The sequence below is a fragment of the Macrobrachium nipponense genome, chromosome 6 (genome assembly GCF_015104395.2).
Source record: "Macrobrachium nipponense isolate FS-2020 chromosome 6, ASM1510439v2, whole genome shotgun sequence".
Classification (NCBI taxonomy): domain Eukaryota; kingdom Metazoa; phylum Arthropoda; class Malacostraca; order Decapoda; family Palaemonidae; genus Macrobrachium; species Macrobrachium nipponense.
The window spans coordinates 96568444-96587442 of record NC_061108.1 but is presented as its reverse complement, the minus strand read 5'-3'; the positions used below and the strand labels follow the sequence as shown (position 1 = coordinate 96587442).

General features: G+C 34.8%; 1 protein-coding gene across 6 annotated transcripts in view; it reads left to right on the top strand.

The window, feature by feature from the left end:
- LOC135216398 (signal peptide peptidase-like 3) overlaps positions 1-16770 on the top strand; it is a 190543-nt gene extending 173773 nt beyond the window's left edge. For all 6 annotated transcript variants that reach the window (XM_064251684.1, XM_064251686.1, XM_064251681.1 and 3 more), the window contains 3 exons: positions 3374-3489; positions 11504-11648; positions 12264-16770. In XM_064251684.1, coding sequence (XP_064107754.1) covers positions 3374-3489; positions 11504-11648; positions 12264-12332 — 330 coding nt within the window. In that variant the 3' untranslated portion in view covers positions 12333-16770. The remainder of the gene's footprint in view (positions 1-3373; positions 3490-11503; positions 11649-12263) is intronic.
- Positions 16771-18999: the final 2229 nt, after the last annotated feature.

The window sequence follows — 18999 nt, the reverse complement described above, 5'->3', positions numbered from 1 at the left end:
GGTGACAAAAGTAGCAGGTTGTCCGGTAAACTTCCTCTCATCCTACTACATTAGTTGTCTTAGTTGAACACTAGATTCCTTCATGATATTGTCTACTGGGAGCTGAGACAAGCAAGTAAGTGGTGACCAAGGTCCTCTCCAACCATATTCCTCCATAGACATGAAGCCTTCATAGGTCAGTGAACCTTTGTACCCATTCCTGTTTCCAGAGAGTATTGTTAGGTAGGTCTTAGAGGCTACCCGGGCAGAAATTGTCAGCAATGGCACCATGTTGTTATCCAGAAGACAACATTCAACATCCAGCAGGAGAGAACTCAATGGCCAGGACTATCTCTTCCAAAGGTTAGGCAACAGAGGAAGCCAGGCACAGTGTATATGAGATTTACACAAACTGGGTCAACTCCAGCAACTGGCAGTGGTTGGTCATTAGGACTAAGAAAGGTGGGAGGTTTATTGTGATATCTCATGGAAAGTGGGGTATAAGGAATTTAGGAAATTACTCCCTTGCTGAAAGATCTTCCACAAGTGTAGGCTTGTCTCTAGAGGTGTTAAAGATTGTTGCAGGATATAGGTAATAAGGGATGATTAGTAGAAATGATTAAGTTATCGACACAACATTCTGGGGGACAAGCCCCCATTATTGTCCCAGTCAGTAGACTTAATGATATATAGCAGCTGATGAGAGATTCCAGGCTTTAGACAGAGAATCATTACTGGAAATAAAGGCAACTGAAAAGGTGTGGAACATATCTGGATTCTACAGTCATCTTGTTTGCAATTCCAAGTTAATAGGAAGACAGAGACTGATTGTAGACTTCTACCCACAGAACAAATTTGTGGCAAACCCTTTGTTAAGATGGAGATGACTGGGACTTTCTAGCTTCAGTGGAACTCAAGGCTGCTTATTTTCAAAGTTATGTGGTTTTCAACAAAATGACCTTGCTTCATTTCAGTAAAGGTATTCCAGTTTAAAGTTCTATTTTATCCTGGCAGTTTCTCTTGAAGTAATTTCCCAAACCTTGACCTCAGTGGAAGTCACCCAAAATTTATCATCAGCGATGGTATGGGGCGTCAGATTGGAATGACGTGGGAGATGACTGGGTGTTGCCACAGGATGATTCTTGCCCAGTGTCAGGTTTGCTGAACACTTGGACTCTGTATCAGTCAGTAGAAGAAGACTTAGTACTAAGCCTTTGATGGAATTAGACTTGTTAAAGTAGAATTAGTTCTCCCACCATGGGACAGGTTTCAGGATATTGTCATCCTTTCACTGAAGTCCAAATCGTATGGCAAAGTTCTGGCAATCGCTGAACAGGCACCTATGCGTTTCATACAGTTGCTCAAGTTACAGTCATGGTTGGTATTGCTCAAGGTTGTAGTCATGATTGACATTAACGCTACCAAAAGACTACCTAATCATAGCTTCAGAGGATGTCCTTTAGGAACCTACGTGGTGGAAAATCCAATCAACTCTTATTAGATGTCTTATTGGGCCCTCTCTCCTTAGAATTGAATTGAATACAGAATTTAAGCCAAAGGCCAACCACTGGGACCTATAAGATCATTCAGTGTTAAATGGATTGACTGTTTAAAGTTCGAAAGGTGTAACAGGATGAAAACCTCGCAGTTGCACTATGAATCAATTGTTAGGAAGATGGAAATTGAGAGGGAAGAAAGAGAACATGAAAGGAGGTACAGTTAATGGAATGAAAGGGGTTGCAGCTAGTGGCCGAAGACAGATTGCAAAGAACCATAAGTAATGCCAACAGTGTACCGCATGAGGTGCACTGACGGCACTACTCCCCTACAGGGCCTCTTCCCTTAGAGATGTTATACTTATGGATGTGTCAAGTCTAAGATTGTGGCAGTTAACTACTTGATCATCAAGTGACAGGATCTTAGACATAGCTGGTGGGACATCACATTAACTGTAACATCCAACTTCCCAGACCTCCATGCACTTGCTAAGAGACAGGTGTGATGACCAACAAAGTGAAAATGGTGGCATACATTGTGATGGTTGGGAATGGAATCTATGTGCGGCAGAGGGAAATGAGGTCAGCGTAGTTTGAGATTTGCTCCAGGAAGGCATAGGGAGAATTATGCCCAACTGCTTTAGTGGTCCTTGAACTCCAAGATCTCCAGTGCTTTTTGTCATCTATAGGCTTGCAGGTGTAATTTTACTTACAATTAGCCTGAACTACAAACTCCTGTATTATTCAATTCAGTAAGCCAAAAGCCTGGAGGAAGGATGAAGTGTTACATCCGTTGAATGCCTTTGATGTTTATATCTTTCCCTGTTGGCTTCATGAGGCAGGTATTGGAAAAATATGTAGCTTCAGGTAAGAGATGGTGATTTTTATATCTACCCCATGGTCGTTATGATGGTTTGGTGGCAAACAATCCTAAGAGTCACTTGACTTGGTAATGTACTTTGCAGTTCAAAAAACATTTACTGAACTGAGAATGAGGCCTAGAAGAGATTTAACTAGTTACCAAGTGGCAAATTTGGTCAGTAGTAATTTGTGTAAATGCGCAAATTTCTGGATTCAAACCTAGGGATTAGTGAACTTGGATAGACCAGAGTGTAATGAGGAGGAATATGGCTAACATAACATACACTGTTGTCACATCTGTGCAAATGGGATGTAGAGAGCCAAGGAAGTCACTGTAGGACTAGGAGGTAGAACCCTTCTGTCTTGAGTCCTTTATATTCTATCACTGTGCCAACAAGCACTATTCTGGCCGAAACAAACTAGTTAAGTGGTTAGCCTGTCTTATGGAGCCTGGGGGGAGGGGACCATGAGAGTAACTCTTTTGAGGACAAACAGCAGCTACCAAAAAATAGGTTTTTCCTACATCAAAACCTGTTTTATAATAGGTGTTCTAATAAATTCTTTGTATGACTAAACCAGTTTATGGTGATTAGTTGAATAGTTACAGTGGTTCCTGAATTAAAACCAAGAAAATTTAATTGAATTGTGCTCTTAGGATTGTGTTGCATCTTCAAAAGAAGTTCCTGTACAAGCAAGTCTAGGATCTTAGTAAGGGTTTTGCCTAGAAAAAATGCATGTGACAGAGGAGAGATGAGATAACTTGCCAGACATCAGAGCCTTTCTAATATTGTATTTCCTAAACTGAATATTATTCACTTGTTAAGGAAGCTTTATAATGTCTAGCCATCCTCTTTTTATTCAGGAATTATGTACTACTCTAATGCCTTGTTATTTTGTTACATAAATTTTTCTTCTAGGCAGTTAAGTTATTTTGTATTCATGTTTTTATTGTTCAACAGTAGTTAGGCTAGACTAGAATGTTTACTTGAATTGTAATTCTATTTAATTTTAGTAATTAAATTATATTTTTTCCTTAGGTAATGCCAGGCCTACTTTTGTGTTTTGTGCTGCGGTATGATGCGTATAAAAAAGCTCAGCTTTTATCAGCAGAAGCTGGAGTTCCACCACCACCTTCAAACCTGAATAAAATAAGGTTAGTTCAAATATACAGTACAGTAATATTGCTTAAACAATGGTTTTGTTTTATAGGGATATCACCAACCATTTTCTAATGTATGTTTGTATGTATGTATGTATGTATGAATATATGTGTGTGTATATATATATATATATATATATAATATATATATATATATATATATATATATATATATATATAATATATATATATATTATGTTATGGTGGTAAAAGTGTTCTGTAACAACAGAATTCCATCTAATAAAAGGAGCCCATAAAAACACCAAAAATGTAGAGAGAAAAGTACTATATTTCAGAGACTGCTGTCTCTCTCTTCAGGTATGATGAATAAGAAAAAGTTTACAGAAAAGGTGGTATTTATACCAAGAGATTCGTCCACAAGTAAGCCAATTTAGGTCACCCCCGCTGATAATCTTCCTTTAATCTTCTTAAGCGTTGGTTGAATGAATCACTGCGTCGCGATGTCCGAGGTCCAATTCCTTTATGAGATGTTTCATTCCTGCTTCTCTTTATTAAGGCCGATTCCATCATTTGATCTTGTACCGGCAGTTTGCCCTGCTATAAATTACACGTGACATATTCCAGTTTATTCTATGGTTACTGTTCAATTTATATGATTGAAAATAGCCGAGTTCTGTTGTCCATACCTAACTGACCGTTTGGTGTTGTATTAAATCTCTGGGGAGTGATTTACCTGTAAATCCGATATAAATACACTTTTCTGTAAACTTTTTTATTCATATAACCTGAAGAGAGAGACAGGAGTCTCTGAATATAGGTACTTTTTCTCTACATTTTGGGTGTTTTTATGGGCTCCTTTTTTATTAGTATATTATATATTATATATATATATTATATTTTATATATATATATTATATATATATTTATATATATATATTATATTATATCTATATCTATATCTATATCTATATATAGAGAGAGATAATTTTAGTAATAAAAATTTGACTTTTAGGCACTCCCATAATATAACTCTGCTGATGAGGGGAAAATATTACACTGTGTACCTATGTCTCACAGCCAGTCATGCAGTCTAGCCATTTGTGTGGTAGTCATTCTCTAATCTAACGTTGCCCTTAATTTTGTGAAAAAACGTCTCCCAAAAAACAAAGGCAAGGTAAAAGTTACAGTAATCCTCTCGAGGTGACAAAGTGAACATTCTAGATTTGTTGAAGGGCAGTGCATCTTTGGCTAAAGTTCTGCAGAGTTAAGGGAAAAATGGCTTTAGTATTTGCACAGTTTGAAATAAAAGGCCATGAAATAAGACCTAGTTTCAGTACAACAGGAAGAATGGTATCAATAGTTTGTGATGAAGCACTTTGAAAGGCAAGATTTGATAAGGAAAAATGTTCATATTGATAGTAACATGTTGCTTGAGAAAGCACTAAGCATGCATAAATGCTCCTAAGCAGAACTTGAAAAGAGAAAAAGCTTGAAAAGCATGATTTTGTAGTTTGCAAAATGTTACTAGCTTAAAAATTTGAAAATAACCAATGGCATTAACATTCCCAGATGAGGACAGATATCCATAAATTAATTAAAGCAAGTTTTAACTAGCAAAACTGGATTGTTTTGGAAGATTTGTAAATGTTTGTACATCAGCAAAAATGCTGATCAAGCCAAAGGATTTAAGGCTTTGAAACATTGTTTGTCACTGGTGTTCATGGTAGTGCTGCTGGATACAGTTAAACCTGGCTTATTGCACTAAACTAGTAACTGAAGACCACTGAAAATAAAAGAATCCTTTTCCAGTATTTTGGCACCAAAACAAGAAGGCTTGGGTGAGAGCATCATCTATATTGAATAATTTAGGTGGTATTTTGTCTTGAAAGTTAAAAATATTTTGAGGAGAAAGGGTTGCTGTTCAGAGTTCTCTGCAACACTGATAATGCTCCTGGCCATCCTGAATCAATGATGTTGGTTGTGGATGAATTGTCAAATTTTTTTTTCTTCAGACTTTATGTTACTGATTGTCTTTTTATCGGGGATGGTTAAATGTGTTAAGGCTGCATTTCAGAAGTAGTCTCAGTGCCAAAAACAAGAACCCTGAGAATGGTGTCATGGACTTTTGGAATCAATTCACCATAGCCGAGATGCTATTGTAGTCATCAAGGAATCTGTGGATTGGTTAAAACCCAAGACTATAAATACTCACTGGAATTCCCTGAATGAGATAGTTAGTGATTTCAACGAGTCTCCCACAATTGATGGTGGTGTGAAACATATTCTTGCAGTTGCCAAGGAACTTGGGGGTGAAAGGTTATCTGATATGAGATTGACATCCATGAACTTCTTGACAGCCATAGGGAGATTGATTAAAGAAGATCTTGGAGAGCAGGTAAAATAAGATGAGTAAGACTTGTCAGTTTGAACTTAGGAAAAGTGCTCCAGTATATTTTCCAAAGCCCAAAAGTTGAAAGCTTTGATTAATAAGCTTGTACCTTCAGTGGAAGATGGCATTAATTACACCCATGACATTATGATCAGCCTTCAACCTCTGAAGGACAGTTTTGAAATTTTCAAGCAGGAAAGGAAACGGCATCCTGTAACAGACGTTTTAAAAAGTGGCCAAACTTCCCAAATCTAGTAATTTGTTAAATCTGCATCCCTTGATATCATATTTTGTCAGCCTTCACCTGAAGCTTCTGTCTTGCCTAAACCTTCATGCATTTCACCACCAGTTGCAAGACCTTTACTGATGCATTAATTTGTGCTGTTTGAATCTTGATTCCAATTCTGATGACTCAGCTGTCATCTAATCATAAGAAAACAATAATCTTCATTTCTCTCCAGTGTCATTCATCACAAGTCATTTCATTGATATTGTAAATAACGTCATAATTTCATCAATTCATCTTAACCCTGAAGAGGAACACGTCAAGAGCCAAGATTGGGGTTTACGTGAGTGTTAGCATTGTGGGAGAGAGAGAGAGAGAGAGAGAGAGAGAGAGAGAGAGAGAGAGAGAGAGAGAGAGAGAGATAATTTTCATATCTTAAGTCTACTTATTTTTCTTTTTCAGACTCTGTACTGTTTTCATTGTTTATTGCACAACAATGCACAACAATTTGCTTACAATAAAATAAATATTTTGTAAAAGACCAGGAAAAAATTTATATTACCCTTAAGCAGCTGTTATTTTAGTGTTTAGGTAGTCACCACTACTATGAGATTCAGGGCCTCTGTAACACGGTTTTTTGGACTTTGCTCCTTATCAAAGCATCGGATGTAGCTGAAAGTTGACATATGTATATTTTACAACCACACACAAATTTGTCAGCATTATCAATAACCTAAACCCGATAGTTTTAATTTTTATAGAGTAAAAATTATCCAGCCGACACCATGGCCAATGATTACGAGTCAAGAGTCGAAAAACATTCATTACATAAGCAAGGTAAACAACGTTTGACGAAATGTTGCCCCGCCCATCCACCAGACAGAAACTCATTCACCTTTTTTCATCGGCTCTGAAACCCACAGCAGTCAAGAATGGCTAACAGGATTTGAAATTGTCCCTGTAGTTGCATAACTGCATTTGTCTTACGACTTGCAACTTTATACAGTCAAGAGAAAGCCCGTGGCCATGACAAAGACTTTATGAATGGCGGAACGATACATAGCAGTAGTGGCGCAACAGTACTAGTAATAACAGTAATATACATGAATTAAATGTTTAGGCCAACTGCTGGGATCCTTGAGGGTCATTTATCACTTCTTACAACTACTCGAGAAATGAGTTTTTATAGCCAGAACTTAAATTTTCTAATCCAACAATGCCCATGATACCCTTCAGTGTTATCCGGAATTATAACGAGGCCAAAGTGGGTGGAGCCTCATGAAGTCATCATTCTGACGATAATTATTGGTGAAGGTTTAAAGCCAAAATACAGTACCAGCTATTTTTTTTTTCAGTAAATAGGTAGATAGCCAATAAATAAAAATTGCTTGACATTGGATATAGCAGTTATCAAATCAAGCTTGTCTACTATGTTTTTGAAAATTACCAACTATTCCCTACATCTTGTCAATCTGATTGTGACCTATAAAGTTGACTAATTTCTTATGAAACTTATTTTGGGAGTTAGACTAATAATCAAAGTGATTTTGTATTTATTAACATATTTTGCTGGTTTGTTCATTATGACAATTATCAGTGTAGAGCTTTCACAGTTCATGAAGGTGTACTGCTTTGCTTGTATTTAAATTTTTATGTCATTGTTGCCAGAGGTCTAGCCTTTGTTACGTATAGCCAATCATCCATCGAGAAAGAGGGAAGAAATGCTGTCATAAGTTACGTAACGAGTGCGTTTGAAACCTTTTCTCTGAGTAAGTTGGCCCGTCTTCAAAAAAAAGTCACTTTTACATTATAAGTACCAAATTTATTCAACCTTCGGAATGCAGGATACAGTCAAAATTTATCTGTAGATATAATGTGTATTCTGAATAAGCGTTATATCTATGAAACGCATAGAGAAAAAGTTATTGCGAAAAAACCGTGTTACAGAGGCCCTGAATCTCATAGTAGATGTAATAAATATATATATACTGTGTAATTAACCACAGTGGAGGGTATTTTTCTTGTGTTCTGTAGGTACCATGTTAGAATTTGCACACTGAATTGTATAGTACGTATTATACTATTGAATGTGCAGTCCATAAAAGAAATGCCTGTATCAAAATTTTTCATATAGTCTTATGTTATCATTTATAGAATAGGAGAATATAATGTTTATAGTGCTGCCCTGCTTTTTTGCATTTAACTTTTTTGTGCTTCATTTTGTTGCAGATTTTTGTGGAACACATTATCCACGTTTATGCAGTGGTTACTTTCACTAGGTTACTTTCACTAATTTGCAGATTTTTTCTATGGACTGGACTGTATCTAAAAGTATTACTAATTAGCTTTTTTCATATTGAGTTCGTGACTAAATACTGATTTTTATTATGAAAATTATTTACATCTACTTATTGTAATTCACAGTGTATCTATTAAGTTCCTTCCAGGTTGGACTACAGAATTAGCATAAATAGGAGTATATAACTAGTTACCTCTCTCTCTCTCTCTCTCTCTCTCTCTCTCTCTCTCTCTCTCTCTCTCTCTCTCTCTCTCTCTCTCTCTCTCTCTCTCTCTCTCTCTCTCTCTCTCTCTTAGGGTATTGTTAGATGTATTTGAAATTATATTACTGTAAAGTTTTTGGATGATAGAGCATATTGTACAATATTTAAAATATTTGCTAATTATTTTAATTTCATTTTCCAGTCTGCTGTTACTGGAAAATAAATTGAAAATAATTAGCAACTATTTTAAATATTGTTACAATATCTACTTTCATCCAAAAACACTTTATAGTAATATATTTCAATTACATCTTACATTATATTGAGAGAGAGAGAGAGAGAGAGAGAGAGAGAGAGAGAGAGAGAGAGAGAGAGAGAGAGAGAGAGAGAGAGAGAGAGAGAGTATAAATTATAGTCTGTCTGGGGCCTAACCTGGAATGAGCTTAATAGATACATTACTACATTATAAGTACACTGTAAATTTATCACAAAAATCTGTATTTAGTCACGAATACAAAATAAAAAAAAAAGCAAATTACTGATAATTTAATTGTTATTACCAATATATAAAGAAAACAGGATGACTTCAATACAACGAGAGAAAACGGCTATGCTTATGTATACGGGGGCAACTTGATTAATTGTCAACATTCTGTAAGACAGATTTACTTAATTTGTATTAGACATTTTATAGATATTTTGCTGTGTTCACGTTATTTTATAATTAGTAAATTGTTGTTGTAAGCACTTTAGAAGGTATACATAAATACTAAGAATAACAGTTGTATGTAAAAGGGTACTAATCTAAGATGACTCAAGATTTTTTGGGATGGTAGTTTGGGGTGTATTTTCATTTGGATTGATATAAAATTGTTTTAGTGTGCTAATTTAAGGTATATTTTTATTTGGACTACTAAATTAGGCAATGAACTTTCAAAATAGACAGTTATAAGCATTGTACTTTAAGGGGCAGTTATAAGCGTTTTATAGGTGATTTTGCATTTCTGCGGCGGGTTCTGGAACCTATCCCTGAGAAAAAGTGGTGGAGCAGAGTATACATATTTTGGGATGTACAAACAGCTGTTTTTGCTATGTAAATAAATGCTAGCAGTCTCTTATTAAATTATGCTAAATGTTGTTTTTCTTAAGCAGCATTGTATATACACTGTGTTTTGGAATTAGAGGCTCCCCCCCCCTCTACAACATAAATTACAATTGATATAGACAAAAACAAAAGTACGTAACTCAGAACAGGTATTTATTCAAGTTTCTCTCCGAGTATTTAATATTTTGTGTGGCTTCCATCTGCCTGTACCACAGCCTGCATTCTCGAGGGGTATCATTTCAGCAAAACACAAAAAAAGCTGAGACTCAAATTCCATTTCCCTGAGCACTCCGGTCACCTCTCTTCGCAGGTCGTCGAGGCTTGGTATACCATCATAGTTCACTGTGCGTGCTTCAACACGATCCTTCAAGATACTACCAATGTTTTCATTCACACACATTAAGGTCAGGAGAGCTACCTGGAAATTCACTTGATGAGAAGAAATCGATACCACTGTTCGAAGCAGCTCCTGTGTCTGAAGAGCTTTGAAACATGGTGCCTTATCATGCAAAAATGTGACTTCTTGAACAGATAAAAATTTTTCAGGATCTTTGAAGAAAGGAAATACTCCACCAGTAAGCACAGTTTCTCTGGAGTATTTGCCATTCCATGACTGTCCTTTTTCTTTGATGATCCGCGTTAACTGTTGGCTGTGAAACAGAGAAAAAATCCCAAACATTCAGGAAATTTCACAACTTGGCGATAGTGCACGTCATTGCTGATATCATCCAACTTTGCAGCCCAATTGATGTCATTTTTGTGATTTGGCTTCCTGACTGTGTAAATGAAGAATTCATCTGATGCTGCAACATGGAGAAAGTCCCCTTCATCCCAATCTTTAAGAAATGAACCACAAAACCATGCACGGTCTTCTCTCTGTTTGAGTGATGTTGGGCTTGCTGATAACATGAAATGGCTTGATACCAGATTTTTTCAACTTACGATATACAGCACTATAACTTCTCTTCTTTCTCCTTTTTGTTTCTAGTTTAAGTGCCAATTTACGTAAAGACTCTTGGTCTACCCACTGCCTCAGCTATGATGTCTTTTGGCTCCTGAGAAAGGACTTCAGGCCTTCAAAGATTCTCACTCTTTTCACGATGATAGTCATATGGATTTTTGTTCCAGTTTCTTTTAACAAAGGATTCATCTCTTTTAATGTATTTAGCTATCCAGGAAAGTGAAATGAAGGATGCACCAGCAAACCTGGCCTCTCTGAAGGTTATAGCCTGGATTCAGTCAGTCAATCTGATTTCCTCCGAGTCGTTAGCCATAGCTGTATCTGACTCCGTCCCTCAGTCTGAAAATACAAGAAATGTAAAATGAAAAATAGCTTAATAGAAACTTAAGACAATGTAATTGGAGATAGGCTATAGCAGAAAACTTCATAACTTTCCATTTGTTCTGGGGGTGGGGGGGGCTCTAATTTCTAAACACCCGGTACATTTACATCCCAATATGTTGGTGAGCAGTATTTATGTGTACTTTACACAACAGCAATTTTCATGACCGTATGCCATGTACTGTATGGGATGCAAAGTTAGGGATGCTCAGATTTGCTCTATGTATAGTATATGGAAATTTGATTAATTTTAGAATACCGAACATTGTCTCCAGAGCCTCTGCATCTTTTGCACAATGACAGCTCTGTGGAATAATTTTCCTGAAGATACAAAGAGCCTACTGCATAGTTTTTCTGTTTCCAAATGTAACTATGGTACTAGCAAAAATATTGAAGTCAATGGCTTTAGATAGTTGAGCAGGTTTTTTTATGTAGCTACCATAATTTTTTTTCTACAATATTTATTGTAAAATGCTCTTTTCAGTTACTTCCATTGCTCCTTAATTGGATATTTCCTGGGACTCTTAACTGCGACAGTTTCATCAGAGGTGTTTAAAGCTGCCCAACCCGCATTGTTGTATCTTGTTCCATTCACATTACTTCCTCTCCTAACTATGGCATACCTCAAGGTAAAGTTGTGTGTTAAATGCTGTTTGGAAAAAATAGCTCTATGAATCACTTGTGTAGCAACTAAAGATAAGTACTGTATTAAATACTGAAGCCCATGATAAGGTATTAGTAATGAACCCCTGCAGTATTTAAGTAATGAAGTGATACCATTTTGAACTACATGTCAAAAGTAAATAAGCTGATGTCAAAGGTAAAACAGCATAAGTTGCAAATATATAAATATTCTTGAAAAATAGTATTGTAAGTCATGCACACCACAAAGTTGGGGTAAAAAAAGGTTAGATTCGTAGATATGGAGATAATAGGACAAAGACCAGTAGAAAGATCATGAAAAATTTTTATTGTGCATTCTGCATGTTAGTCCTTATTACTTTTTGTTTTCTCTACAAATGATTTTAAAAAAATGATTTAGAGAATTTTTTAAATTACTTTAAAAATATCTTGTGTGTAAAGTGTAAGCCTGATCTTTTTAGTAACTATCTTTCATTGGCATGAAAAACTTAGTTTGAATAGTAAATATTTAAGTTTTACTCAACCTCATGAAATATTAAGATTTAAATTTGTAAAAGTCTCATCTGTCCATAAGTACCATAATTTACTTTTTTTATTTTCAGGGTGACTTACGGAGAATGTGGAGTGAACCTTTCATCATTCAGTCGCCAAGTAAAAATTTAGACGTGTGACTTAGGATCACGTGTAGCATGTAGGCATAAGTGTGGTTAGTGTACATTCGTAGTGAAGAAAAACTATATATAAAAACAAGTCATAGCAACCTAAAAAGCTTCTGGATTCTTGGCTGTGCGTCTTGCCGTTATTGTGATGGAATTGACAAAGTATTATCAATAGAAGCTTAAATACCGTAACCTAGTACTTTTGTACAGAAGAGACAACACAGTATACAGTAATGTATATGTCTGAAATATAGTTGCTCTAGTAAAGTGAGTAGTGCTGAAGTACCATAGAACTGGGACTTACTTATATCCTATACTTCCATTGCCTTTTTAAACACAGTAAACTTGTGTTTTGTGTTTATACAACAATAAAAAAAAAATGTCCTCCTAGTACCAAGTAGCTTAGCTGATGCCAGGTATTCTGCAGGGTTTAATTGCCGTGTAAAATGTAAACCACTCGTATTTCTTTAGTTTTTTTACTGTAGAAAAAGGTTTATATATTTTTATTTGAAAGATGAATTTGATTTAAGAAAAGTTAGATAAGCCGAGCAGTTGAAGCGTGAAAAAGTACTTGTTAAATATTTCTGTGCTTTACTGTAGATCCTAGTTGCTTGCATTTTGTGTAAGCGCACAATCACAAGGTCCTACAGGATAAGTTCTTGTCTACTGTGTTGTAGGTACTATTCATGTGATGGTCATAAATAACTTTGTGATGCCACTGGAACAAGTGATGCTCATCAGTCAAGTTGGCAAATTACATAAGGCACCACTCATTATGTTAGTAATTTGTGTCATTGAGGCAGCTGAATTTAGATGCTGTTTCTTGTGGACACCACAAGAATTCTTAAGTTTGTGAAGAAGGTTGTGTCATTGTTCCTCAAAGTTTTGGATGAAATGGAGAAATAATTGAATTCATGCCAGTTGAAAAATTCTTTGTTTTTAGGCTGATGAATTTCCTTCATTTATAATAATAAAAAAAAAAAAGCCCATTTCTATATTCTGTACACTTTTAATTTTTTTATCCAAGAATACAGCAATTATTAACAGATTATTTTTATAAACTGTGATGCTTCTTAGATAACCGTACTATTTTATTAAAAGCTAAATTTTGCCCAGAAAGGTTTGGTATTCTATGTCCATTGCTTTTTGTTCATCATTATAGAGGTTATTGATGGGTGAGTTAAGACATGTCATGTTGGTAATTGAAATTTTGGTTTGACTTTCTCTAGTAAATAATTTTCAAAGGGTTTTACTCATTACTTGATGTGCAACTGGTTTCCTAAAGTGTCATATGTAGACACAACATAATTGGTCATTAGGGATGACCATATTTGACAGAAAATGAGTGGAAAGTCCAGTCTAAATATTGGCAGAATCATCATCTTTGCATAAAAGTACATTGGTACCCTTGACCAAAGACATTTTTTCTGCAGGACAAAATTTGGCGTAGGAAATTTCAGTAAGAATTATAATAAAAGTACATTACATAATTGAAGTACATTACTATACGTCATAAGTTTTAGCAGTTGAAATTTTCTGAATAACCTACCCCTGTTTTTGCACATTCAAAGACTGTTCAGCAAAGGGAAACAAAATTGTAGGTAACACTTCAAAGTACATACTATATTTCAAGTGCATAAATATTCTTGATTGGGTAAATTAAAAAAAATTTGAGTTGTCATTTGGTAGTTGAATATTACAGTACTGTATTTGGATCCAAGTATGGTTATTAAAAAAATTTAAATCAATTGAATTTTAAAAATTAATTTCCTGCAAAACTTTAAAGTTCTGTCAAATCTGTAATAACTGCAATGTTTTTTAAAGTTTGTCCACCAAGCAACTTGTAAATCCGATGGTATAGTATTCTCTGTTCTCCTTAAATTTTTTAGATATGATGTATGTGCATTAGCCACCCAATTTAAAGAAAAAAGGAATTTTCTCACCGTAACAGAAAGATTTTGTATTACTTGATAAGAAATTGTCCAAGTATACATATATAGAGTGGCTGTGTTCTGGGTAAAAGAAAGCTATGTGCATAATTACCATTGAGATTATGAAGTATACTTTCTTGAACATTTTTCACTATATTGATATTAGTCTTTTCTTCTCAATTTATACCAGCTTTATTTATTTTGTGGTTTTAAGCTGCTGAAATCCTCATTTGTATGATGTTGCATATTCCTGTACAATAAATATTAATTTTCTACAATGATTTAGTTCATTACAGTATTTCTTTTGTTTTATCAGAAAATAATTGTCCAGTAGAGTTTCATTCATGTACTCATGTTAAATGTTACCATTTGGTATAAAAAATATGTTTGAGTATTCTTTTTATAGTTTTGCAATATCTTTGTATTTGTGAGGCTGGCAACACCCGTATGTATGTATGGAAAATAAAGTGTTAGAAGTTTTGTGAATGCATACGGGATTGAAATAAGATAGGAAAAGGTATCTTATATCTGAAGGGGCAGGCACAGCACAAAGTAGTAACAGCATGTAAAAGTGCTAGCTTTTCTATAAAGATTAGCAAGCATTTTGCAGGGGATAGGAGTATTTTGTTTTGATACTGTTATTTTGTAATTGCTGCATATACTGTTTCATGTATCACTTTAGATTTATATAGAAAGCATTGTAGGATCCTAATTAGTAAAAAAGTTAGTTATTTATTCTTGTAATTTTTAAAGAAGTTGAACTGATTTCAGCCAATGACAATCATACCATCATTATGAATACCATACATTTCAAAAAAAAAAGAAGTGTAATTTTCATGTACTGTATTTTATATAATGCTTTTAGCAAATTATAAGGAATTATATTTCTTGAAATAGCTGTTCACTGAATCAGATGAAGCTTTCATAATAAAAATGCTGTCATGTCTTGCTCTTAAAACTTCTTCATATTTAAAATTTCAGCTTTGAGTTTGATAGGCTACAAGGTTAGCTTTTGAGAATATTGTATTAAATTTTCATTCAGGAAAATGTGCCATTCTCAGAATGTCTTTATTGTCTCATCAAGGAAAGTGAGTTTAGTTAGTTATTGTCTGAAATAGTAGTGGTAAAATAATCTGATATTGCACTACATCCTTCTAAGAACACCTTGTAGTTTGTTTAGTTCCAGGTTTAGAACTGTCATTACAGAATAGAAATCTAAATTGGTTATTGCCAAGAAGGACATCGCTATCTTTTCAACTTCTTTATTATTACAGAAAGAAAATATGGCTAAATCAGGCCTAGTTTATAAAAGAGAAACCCTAATTTTCAAGCGTCATAGCTACACACATCATGATTGTATACATGTTGTGATCGTTAATTATGAAAGATTTTTATGATTATTTTTCATATTGTTTGTAGTGTGTAATGCTAGTCCATGAAAGGAGCTACGACCAGGGTCACGTTGAGACATTGCACTTGTCTGTGCTGTTGGATTTACAATTTGGTAATACTAACCACAACTATTACACATTAGAATAACCAAACTATAATTTACTGGATTTGAGAGTTAATAAGAAATTATAATAGCAATAATATGGTTTGAATCCATTTGTTTGAAAGGAAAGTAAGAACTGGTTTGGTAATTACTCTCAAATATTATAAATCTACAATTCAAATTTTCTGAAAGCTTATTAACCCTACAAGATTTTTTGGTAGGACCCATAACTCAACTTACGAAAAACATTCCCATCCTCACCCACCACTTATGTGCTTAGAGATAACTTTCTTTTTTATCACTTGCTATAAATGTTTTTCATGATAGGTTATAACTCTATCTCTCTTGAAATACTGGTTTTTGGCTCCACTTTAAGACAAATGAGTGTTTAAAAATTGAAAATAAATTATATCGTTCAAATGGAGCATTAATTATATCCAAGAACAAAAATTTCTTTACTTTTCATTGATAACTTTATTCCATACTGCTATTTTATGCCAGCTGTAACATACAAGAAATGCAAGGAAAAATTAGTTAAAAGTTTTTTATGTTCTGCTGTGCACTAGCTCATTGGTAATTCTTTGAACAGGCCCTACTTGAATAGGAGATAAACTACTCTCCTGATATCATACCAATGTGACCCAATGCCAAAATATTTATAGTAAATTACATTGGAATCTCCGTAGAAAAAATTGTGTGACATCACTGGAATCTTACAGGGTTAAGATTTAGAATATTTCTCAATGAATCAAAAATTTAAGAAAATTAGATTGCAAATTTGCTGGTTGTGGAGACGTGTTGTTCACCCTTAATTTGAAATTCAACATCACACTTGGAGTGCATTGTGTTAACATTGGCTTTTCAGTTCTGCAATGAATCTCACACATCATTTTATTGTAATGAGATTTTGTAATATTTGTCATTCAGTACAACACTTGTCATTACCATTCATACCCATTTCAATAAAAAAAAGGAGATATCTTTTTAGTCTTTTACGTGGAATAAATCTTTACTTTGATTTGTATGTTCTAAGTTTTTTTTAACCTTATTTGCCATTGTGAATTTTTTATTTTCATTTGTATAACAGAACCTGTAGGGTTCAGAGATGGTGACACTTGACATAAGTGATTCCTCATGTATTTTAGCTTATATACTTTCTCTCCCTTCATTTATAATGAAAATGTGCTCTGTGAAAATTTTTGTTGAAAGGAGTTTGGCTTTTAAAAGCAAGGATTACGATAAAGCTTTACTATATTTTACCGTGAAGTTGGGGACAAACTTCCATATCATATGTGAAGTTGGGGACAAAAGTCTGTCACCATGCAAAATGACAAATTTTTTAAGACTATTTGTATTTTTCATAGCTACAAACCTGAGGTCTTAACAATAGGATAATTTCTAGCGCCTAGCTGGATCCGGTTAAAAAGCAGATGAAAGCAAGGAATCTTGTGATATCTGGCAACACATGCTTAGATGGGGTGAAGAGTGGTCAAGGACCACGCATCTACACCAGTCTTTCCCAACTCAGGATGACAACAAATAGAGGGGGGGGGGGAGCTAGTGGTGGGCAGTATAATGTTAAGACCTCCGGTTTGTAGCTATGAAAAATACAAATTCTTAGAAAATTTGTCATTTGTTCATACGCGAACAAACCTTCGGTCTTAACAATAGGATACTCTCATACTTGGAGGGAGGTATAAGACATCCTAGACCAGCTGGGGGCCTACCCACCAATCCAGCTCTCAAAAGAAATAGTTCTTGGAGAGGGACTGAAACCAGTTGAGAAGCTAGATAAACTGATATCTAACCACTCAGAACCTGAGTGGCATACAGATATATGGGATAACCATTGTATAGGGAACCAAAGAGAAACTTTGACTGTCCAATAACAAACCAAGACACCTGGGTTTCTATTACTCCCGACTCCTTGCCAAGGAGTGGAACCTATGCTACCAAATAGTGGGTAAGATATTGTATATTACACAACCACACTACCCGTATGACTACCTTACTCACCTGTATCAGACAAGTCCAGCAAATGACATGTCTATTCCTTATATATGGGGGTATAGGGCAAAAAATGCAAAGTCATGAACAAATTCATGGAGCTTCATATGGCAATTGAGAATATGTATACGAAATATTTCGTCAAAATTCCTCTGACTTTTGTAGTTACAGGGTAATTAGTAAACATAACTCAATAAGCCTAAAACTCATCCGTACAAGAAAAGCAATATTTTTTCTCATCATCAATTTTGATAATTATTGTCAAAGAAATTGTGAGAAATGGCATCTGTAGTGATTCCGTGAGTCGCAGAGGGGACTCTGGGAGTATCCCATGATTCAGTGTGAGCACATACTTCAAGTATAGTCTACACGTTCGAATTTCTTCTCTGACATTCGCTTGCTTTTACATTTATTTATCTATGTTTCGGCAAGAATTTCATCAAGCCAATGAGGAAAAGACAAGGAACATCTCGCTAACATAAAGACGAAGAAAATTTGCTCTAATATGATTACAGAATATCATAATATATGCGATATTAGCGTAGTTAGTGAAGAGAGAGAGAGGGAGGGTTGCGTAGTAAGTAAACGCCCCTGTCTTGCCTGAAGCACACATCACACTGTCCCCCGGGCTACGATCTTTCAGCAAAGGGATCTTAATTTATGATAAATAACAGTTTTGGTTTATTAATACCCAAAAAGGAATATGAAATTCATAATAATCATGATTTATTAACATTGTCTTTATAAAAAGAGAGTACAACTTCGAATTTCACCTCTTGACATTCTCTTGCATTTACGTTTGCTTATCTTTGTTTCGGCAAGAATTTCATCATGCCAAAACGGAAAATACTAGGAAAACATCTAGCTAACATACAGAAGAAGAAAATTCGCTGTAATAAGCCAAGTTAGTGAAGGAGAGAGAGTTGCGTAGGAAGGAGTGCCCCGTCTTGCCTGACGCAGTGCCCCAAGTTACGATATATGAGCAAAGGGATCATCATTTATGATTAAATTATGATAAATAAAATAGTTTTGGTTTATTAATACACAAAAAAAGAAATATACATCCATAATAATCATTATTTATTAATATTGTTGCTATAAAAATACAAAGAAAAACTTTGAACGCCTGTATCTCAAAACTATAGTTATTGACCTTCAAAATCTATCTTCTCACTTAGTTTTAAAGCTATAACATTGGAATTTGGTATATAACTCAGAAAGACATTATAGAACAATCAAATGAAGC